The 9,143-nt window shown below is 44.7% G+C and overlaps 1 protein-coding gene across 1 annotated transcript in view; it reads right to left on the bottom strand.

Annotated features, from left to right (window-relative positions):
• The window catches only part of BAZ2B (bromodomain adjacent to zinc finger domain 2B), a 156,663-nt gene extending 149,870 nt beyond the window's left edge, over nt 1–6,793 (bottom strand). Inside the window, exon 1 of the mRNA XM_025199968.1 lies at nt 6,641–6,793. Coding sequence (XP_025055753.1) covers nt 6,641–6,791 — 151 coding nt within the window. The 5' untranslated portion in view covers nt 6,792–6,793. The remainder of the gene's footprint in view (nt 1–6,640) is intronic.
• Nucleotides 6,794–9,143: the final 2,350 nt, after the last annotated feature.

Here is a 9,143-nt window from a genome sequence, read left to right as displayed (position 1 = left end):
AGCGGGAGACTGAGCAGGAGACTGAAGACCAGCCCCTGGAGATGAGCTGGATATGTTCCCCTGCTTGTCTCCAGCCTCCTGCTCATTTCCCTGCTCATCTCTAGCCTCCCAAGGCTGGAGATGAGCAGGGGGCTGGAGACAAGCAGAAAAACAAGCAGGAGGTTGGAGATGAGAAGGGGAAGGAGCAGGAGGCTGGGGACAAGCCCCTGAAGATGAGCTGGGGACTTCCCCTGCTCGTCTCCAGCCTTGGGAGGCTGGAGACGAGCAGGGGCACGTGCAGAAGGCTGGAGACGAGCAGGGGCATGAGCAGGAGGCTGGAGACGAGCCCCTGGAGATGAGCTGGAGACGTTCTCCTGCTGTCTCCAGCCCCCTGCTCATTCTCTTACTCATCTCCAGCCTCCCAAGGCTGGAGACTAGCAGGGGAATGAGCAGGGGGCTGGAGACTAGTGGGGGGGCTGGGAGGCAAGCTGTAGCCCCTGGGTGGGGGCTGTGACCCTGCAGGCAGGTAGTCCATGTGCTGTGTCGGGGGGCTCTGCCCTGTGGGGGGCAGGGGACCCACCCCTCCTAAGCACCCCCACACCCCCCCCATCACAAACCCACCATGTGATAAGGAAACCACAAGCAAATATTAAAACATATAGATATTTAGGATTTATTTTATTATGATGCTAGAGACACTGGTAGGCTTCCAAATTGCTTTAACAATGTAAATATAGCAATAAAACGTTGCCCATGTGATCAATCCCTCTCTCTTTCTCTTTTGTTCTAATTGTGGAAGAATGTGGATTTTGGGGTATTTTAAAAAGTGAATTTGGCATGCTGCTTCAGCAGTCTAGCTGATACAAGGGGCTAGTGTCCCCAGGTACCAAGTGGCTAGGCCTCAGAAGCTTCTGAAGGCAAGTAGCCCTGAAATGCTGGCCAGGGCATTTTTTTTATACTGCTGGGGCCAGCACACTAGCCCCAGGCTCTAGCTCCCCCTGGCTGCGGATCCAGGAGGAGACAGACAGGGTTATTTTGTCCCAAGTGGCACAATTTGCTCCAAAACAATGTGCATGTCCAGGCATGTGCACTGAGGCAAAAAGCCTGGGCTCAAATTCGCACCATTTCTATTTAACCTACTGCAAGTGCATGTGCTTGCATGTGTGGATGTGCCCCTAATGGCCGCTCAACATATCCTCCCTCCACATTCACAAACGTTTGGGGGTGGGGGGAGGAGGGGAAATAATACTTTTACACAAAACATAGCCAGCAGCCACTCAGAATTCAAGACAAGTAAAAATCAATGAGTGTCTTTGCAAACGACAGGGGGCCGAGCCCTAATGGTTTAGCAGATATGAGGATGAGAAAAATGCTGAAGTCAAAGACAATGCAGTTATACAGTTTACATATTATATAACCAGGGATCTGGGTTTTCTGTTTCCCACGGAAAAATGGAGAAAACCACAGATTCTACCTTTTACCGGAGGCAAATGCAGATTTCTCATCTTACCAGAGAAACCTGCAGATGTTGCAGTTTTGCAAAGAGCTCTCTGCAGGCTGGTAGAGGGCCAGCCTGCAGGGGGCTGAGAGCGAGCGGGAGGAGGATGATGAAACAGGGGGTGCCATGCGCACTGGGCCACCAGGGAGCCTGGAAAGATCAACTCCAACAGGTACATTGTGAAGGGAGGGAAAGATGGGAATTGAGGCTCCCATAGGGAGGGAAGGAGGGAGCTGGGCTGGGCAGGGGCTGCTGTCCAGCTTGACAGTGCTTCGGGCTTGGGGCTCAGGGCAGGACTGCAGGTGGCTCATCTGGGAGCAGGGGGGGTGAGGCTGGCTCCTTGCTGCTGCATGCATATCCAGAGGAAGGGACCCATCCCCCCAGATCTGTGCATGGGGTGGGGGTAAGGTGGGCTGCCCGCCCACTGGGCAAGCATGTGTGACCCAGTACTGCAAAGAACAGCAGGGCCGCACAGGAAGCTGCTTGCTGCTGAAAGCTCCATGCTGCCTTGGTGATGTGTCCCCTCTGCACAACTCCACACCACTGTACCTGCAAGGGACATGCTGCCAGGGCAGTGTTGAGCTCACAGTGGCAAGCAGCTTTCTTGCACGGCCCCATTTTGTGCTGCAGCACTGGGTCGCACCCACTAGGCTGCAGAAGTCCCGGGGGAGGACAGCAGGGGAGGAGCCCGAGCCTGCAGTAGGCAGTGCACAGGCCCCATCCCATGCACAGATCTGAGGGACATGGGTCTCCCCTGCTCCTTGGGACTGCATGCCATGATGGGGATCTGGCCCCCCAACCCAAGCCCAGAGCAGGCAGGCAGTGGGGGGAGAACCAGGTTCAACTCCGCTACAGCAGCCACCACCTCCTGCCAGGGGCAGGGGGATGCAGACAAGGGTCCCTTGCCCCATAGGCCTGGCAGCTCGGGGCCCCTTCCAGCAGGGCTGGAGGTGCAGGAGCTGTGGGTGGGGGGCAAGGGGCACAAGCAGGGCTGGAGAGGTTGTGGGAGGGGGAGTGAGGGGCACCAGCAGGGCTGGTGGGGTGTGGGGGGACCTTTCATTTTAATCATGGATTTTAGGGTTATCAGAGAATTTGTGATTTTCTCAAGCTGATGAAAGATAGTTTGGGACTGAAACTGAGGGTTATAAAAGTATTTGGTATTAGACTTAATAAGTTCTTTGTTACTATAACTTTAAAAATGTAAATAGGAAATCATCTAATTCTTCAATTAAACCTCTCTGAGTTTAGACATCAAATTCACAATGCTAAAGGACTCATTTTCCAATTATTCAATTAGGTAAAAATCCTGGACTACAAGGAATTAGTGAATCCAGTTTTGGCAGAAGCTCTTGGTTGTAAGAAAGAGCTTTTTTTTAATTGATGTTTTATTAGAAGTTACTGAACTTCTCTTTTTTTGAAGGTTAAAGCAATCTGGCCATGTTAGGATTTTTCTCAAGTTACTTCACTCATGATGTCATCAAAATACCAAGTTTGGGTCTGGTACAGCACCACACACAAAATTATAATCATTTAATTATGACAAGATTTACTCATGTAATCACAGATTGCAAGACTGGACTTGTGCAAAAAAGTGCTGTATTTTTACCAGAGTAAATTTTTTAAATCTTTCTAGAACTTTGCTCTGCTTTAACTATTATTTATTATTTCTGGCCAACAGACAGATTAGGTTAGGCCTTTTATCTTTTTAGTTTCTTGTTCTGAACATTTTAATTAACTAGAACACCTTTCAATAATAGAAAAAAACAACACTGTAAACTTCTGTTTCAGTATTACTGAATTTTAACTCAATTGCATCCACGAGGTAGTGATATTATTCCTATATATTTTCACATAGATGCTTTCCTTATGTGACTGGGAGTACCCCAAAATAGTTTATTTGTAATACAATATCTTTAGCACCAAGTTTAGAATTCCAGTTTTGGCTCAGGATGCGTCTTGGGGATTTGTATGGTACAGGCACAGAAGTTTATTACAGGCTACTTAACAGACTATTGATTACAGCAAGGAAATAATTATACTGAACTGGAAGAAACCTGAACCTCTCTAACTATGCAGAGATTAAAGTGTTTTTGACTTTATACCCTTGGAAACAATAACTGCTTACACTGAAAAGTCTGGAACAATTTTATTGGACCTGGGAGAAGTATATATTTTTTTAGAGCGATGATACCGTAATTAACACACTGGGGTTGATGAACCCACAATCATCACATATTTTTAAAAAGTCACATGGGCATATAAGATCTAAGGTTGGAAACTGAGAAGGGAGGTTATGATTATACTCTATCTTGGTAATGAATACCTTGAAAATTAAATGTATTGATGTTAAATTAAACCATGATTCAAACTGGATGTATGCTGTGGCAAAAATATACTAATTAATTTTGTGATTAGAAGTATTTAACTCTCGACTGCTGTTCAGAGAGAACACTAAATTTTATTTGCAACATTTTTCTAGGAAGTTGCAACTTTCAACTAAGGATCTAAGAGGCCTTCCAAAAGTTAAACCATAATAGAGTATGACTGACTGATGGATAAATTACTTATACATATCAATAGCATTTATGGGTAAGGTGGGGGAAGCCTACACCAAATAGTTTCAGCCAGCTTCTAAGAATACAATGTGCCTTTAGGAAAAAAAGGCTTTAATTGAAAGGATGTGAGAGACAAAAATGGTCTTTTAAACAAGCCACAATACACAGCTCATGAGCTGCCAGACAAGAAGGAAACAATGTACTGATGCACATAAGAGTGTCAGGAATCATATGAGAAGGCTGTAAAACATTTACAGCTACACATAAAGTACATACTGCCTTAACGGAGAGAGAAATATTGGATTGCCTAAAGATGACAAAAACTTGGACACTTTGTTATCCTAAACACAAGTATAATTTTTTTTTCTTCTTTAAAAAAAGCTGTTGTCATTTTTCCTTATCAAATTCTTTCCTTATCAAACTTTTTCCTTACCATGAAAAAATTCTACTCTGAATATATATGGAGTAAAGAGACGGCATATTTCTTAATGGAGAAAGCCTTTTGTCCTGGGATCCTACAGACATACAAGTCCACTGTACTTCAACTGATTGTGAAGTATGCAAGATAAAATATGCTAACATTCCCTCCAACTCCCAAAACACTTGGTACATCTATAAATTAATTGTGGGTCATTCAAGTTCATTGCAAGTTATTCCAGGGTCAGGCTTGTCAGGCTGAGTACTCTCACTGGCCACCTACTGACAGAGGAATAGCAATGCAGCTTGAAAGGGCTATCTGAATAAACACCTGGGCTGCTCCTGTTCTGATCTGGGTTAAAACCTGAGACGGCCAGAACCTCCTTATACGAGACATCTGTTCACAGCCACAGTATATTACAGGACACACAGTAAGATCCCTCTCTACCTAGTAAACAAACAAAACAAGGGAAGTTAAACAAATGGTCAACCCTCAATGTGACATAAACAGATGTATGTCACCATGGGTGACGCGTAGGAGGTGCACATGGGTGCATGTAGACTCTGTGAGCTTGGCAGTGCACCCCCTGTAAAAAGCACTGCTGACGCTGCTGGCAGTGTCTGCGAGCAGTCATCACTTGCCACCATCCCCCTCACCGCCATGTTGGTGGTGTCTGCAAGCAACCCCCAATTCCCGCTGGCTGCCGCTGAAGTCTGTGGGTGGTTGCCGATCGTCGTTTGCCACTCGCCACCTCCTCCCCCTTGCTGCCGCCTGTGGGAACCTCCCTGCTCGCTGCCACCACACCCCCGCCATCAACACTGCTGCCGCCACCTGCGGGCAGTTGCCATGACCCCCCAGCCTCCAGGGGCACATGGCATTCAGGCGTGCCGCATTTAAGTTAACTCTTTATTCAAGGGAGCAATGAAAGTGAACATAGACATCTATATTTTGAGGGAACTATCATAGTAAAGAGTGGGAAAAGAAGGCCCTTGTATTTTTTATTCAAACATTTGTAGTTAGGAGTCATCTAGAGCATTCTTTTTGAGCTATTAAAAATAAACATTGTTTAGAAACATTGCATCTCAGGCTGCGATCGAGTAATGTCAGTCTGAGAAGGAGAAAAAAGCACCAATCCTAAATTAGGGGTGCAGGAGTTCTTCAGCTTAACAGTATAAACAATGGTTTTCAACTGGGGGGTCTGCAGATGTCTAAGGGGTCTGTGAAAAATGACTATGATAGATAAAAAAATGTGAATATGTACACTTAATTTGAAATTTTTTAGGGATCCTCAAAATTAAAAGAGGTTGAAAACTACTGCTATAAGATATAGCCAATACCACAGAAAGGAAATATGCCTGGAAAATGGTGAATTATAAAATCAAGCTTTGAACCATGAAATTCTATTTGGAGGACTTTGAATTTCTTAGGCATCATTAGGACAGTTAACACTACTGAAACTAACAATCAATGCAGTTACATAAACTTGGATAGAAGCGAGAAAATACTTGCAGGTAGAGCAAGATTTTCATATACAGATAACAAGCGTCTCCTCATTCAAGCTCTTCAGGGTCTTCCTATTCAGGGAAGAGCTAGTTTATCCACCCTTTCATGCTCCATAGATCATTCGTGGATGCAGACAAGACAGAACACAAATTAGAATTCTGGTTGTTCAACTCTCCTATGCGACCTGCCAGTTGCATCTGGATGTTTTAGTGAGAATAATTTCAGATTATGTCAGAAGGCTGTGTTGAAACAAAGCCCTTTCCAAAAAGCATTTACAAATTGTTGTTAGAAGGTGCAGAATTGGGGTAGAGGCTGTATTTAATTCATACTAGGAGATGTACATTCAGGAAGGTGAAGCTGAATACTACTGCAAATAAACCTAAACATACTATCCCTATTGTTTATTACATGTACACTTTCATGATGGTCTCTGCAATGCTAACGAGGGACTTTAAAGTTTTCAAAACATAAATTTATAAGTTTGGGGGGTAAAAACCTTCTAATATTAGAAGCATATAGAAGCAACTCTAGCCTCATATTTATTCTATATATTTTTAAACAAAGGCTTTTATAGGATACATCAGTTTTATCTATCATTTTGCTTGGTCATGTAGAAAGTACAGACTTTACAAACAAGGTCATGAAGGATACTACATGCATGTAAATCATACTACAAAGAATATTTACCGCATGTGTTGATTGCAGAGCTAAGCGATGCAGCTCCAGTGGAAAGGCTACTTTTTGAAACTGCTGAAGTGACAGAAGGTGTAGTAGATGCAGGAGATGAAGTCGCTGTGGTAGAAGAGGCAGATGATGTTAACCGCTCTCCAGACTCCATATCTATTTAAAAAAACCCAAAACATAACATTAAATATTAATTCTCCCTAAACAGAACGTAAATGACAAAGGTGTTATGGTGATACCACCTCTGAGAAGGTAAATACATATACATTTAAGATAATTAACAAAGAAATAGTTATTAAAATACAAACTTATAGTTTGTCAAAAATTAAATACAAATTAGGGAATCACATTCTCAGAAGATACAAAGGCAATATATATTTCTGATCCTTCTATACAATCCAACTAATTTTTATATTCGGTTTTCTCTTTTTCTTACTTTACTTAATATGTAGCTACACAGCAATTTGCAGCTCCCCAGTATATTGGATTAAAAGTAACTGAAACATATCACTTTTACACATTATCAACTGGTACTAGTACAGTTCATGGGACTTCTGAGAACTGTGGCTACTATAAATAAGTTGCTTATTTTATTTCCCTGATCCTTCAGGCATGACAGGGATGATGCAGTGTATTATAAATGCTAGGGGTGTGTGAAGTGGGCCGTATTCGATTCGAATTCAGCCCGATTCGGGGGACAGTGATTTGATTAATTGATTTGGATCATTGTTCTGATCCGATTCGGCCGAATCAGAATCTGAAGATTTGATGCTGATTCGGAGTATTGGTGATTCAGTCATAGACACAGTTTTAAATGTTTTATCTGCATACCTCAAGGTACCATGCGCGGCTCATGAACGCTGAGATGGTGGGGCGGATGGAGCGTCTCACAGGAGCATGGGGGGTCCCCAGCACACTTGGCAGCAGACCCGGAAGTGAATAAAAAGTACTTCCAGACCATTTCCAGGTCTGCTGCAGAGTGCAAAGGCCCCCCCCCCCACCCAGCGATTGACTGTGGGGGGACCCCACGTGCCTCCCCAGACCCAGGAGGCAGCAGTCACTGAGCCAGGGGGTGGGTCCCCCGCCAAGGACCTGGAAGTGGTCTGGAAATGCTTCTGGTTCACTTCTGGGTCTGCCACCGAGTGTGCTGGGGACCCCCTGCACTCCTGTAGGATGCTATATTCCACCATCTCAGCGTTTTTGAGCTGCCTGGTACCCTGAGGTATGTAGAAAAATCATTTAAAGCCGTGTCTATGTCCGAATCATCGAATCTCTCTGAATCAATTCAGACGGTTCCGATTCGATTCAGAGATTCAGCCACCGAATTGGGCCGAATCGAATCAGTGACCAAAGCTTCACACAGCTCTTATAAATGCAGCTACATCTTCAATTTCTCCATAAACTGGAGCAACTGGTTGGCTGCTCCTATCATTCTCAGTGGATGCGACTGCCATGCTTTTGGCTTACCACTTGCCATTTATTCTCCCCCTCCTCCCGCTGTGCCACATATCCAGCATTTGTAACCAATAGAAGCACCTTACAGAGTTAGAGGATGCACAGTGTTAACTCCAGAAGAGCTTTTATGTTTTAGGACACGTTCTGTTTCAGATGAGACAAAATTTCTAGGGTATGTTACAAAACTGATTTGTAAGCAACAGAGATAATTCCAGAAGATTGTAAACATAAAGATCTTCAACAGAAGCATTAACAGGGTGGCTCTGTGTCGTGGGTAGCAGCTGCACCTGGGGCAGCATTAACTACCAAGGTGTTGATGGTGGTGGACTGGCCAGCTGTTGTGGCAGCTATTTTTTCACACCTCCAGAAACCCCTCTCCCCCAAACAAAAAGTGGCACCTGTGGCCACTGCCCCAGTCAGCCACTTCCGTTATGCTGCTGATCCTACAGTAAGTTTGTTGAGGTATTTTAATATGGCACTTTGTATCACAAACTGTCTCAAGCAATGAAATAAAGTATATAAACTTAAGGAAACGATCCTTCAGGCACAAAGCAAGACGATCACCGTGCGGGGTAAAAGAGGGAAAGGGGCCAGGAGGCTTCCCTGGCTGACCGCAGAAATCCAGGGCAGCCTAAGGGCCAAAAGGGGAGCACACAAAAAGTGGAAACAAGGAAAGATCACCAAAGCCGAATATACCTCCTCTGCTCGTGCTTGTAGGGAGGCAGTTAGACGGGCCAAAGCTACCATGGAGCTGAGGATGGCATCCCACGTAAAGGACAACAAGAAATTGTTTTTTAGATATATAGGGAGAAAAAGGAAGGCCCAGGGAGGAATAGGACCCCTGCTAAATGGGCAGAAACAATTGGTGACGGACAGGGGGGACAAGGCTGAACTCCTCAATGAGTTCTTTGCCTCAGTGTTCCTAAGTGAGGGGCACGACAAGTCTCTCACTGGGGTTGCAGAGAGGCAGCAGCAAGGCGCCAGACTTCCATGCGTAAACCCTGAGATGGCGCAGAGTCACTTGGAAGAACTGGATGCCTTTAAGTCGGCA

Source organism: Alligator sinensis, unplaced genomic scaffold, assembly GCF_000455745.1.
Source record: "Alligator sinensis unplaced genomic scaffold, ASM45574v1 scaffold389_1, whole genome shotgun sequence".
NCBI lineage: Eukaryota > Metazoa > Chordata > Crocodylia > Alligatoridae > Alligator > Alligator sinensis.
This window is presented reverse-complemented; position numbering and strand designations above follow the sequence as displayed.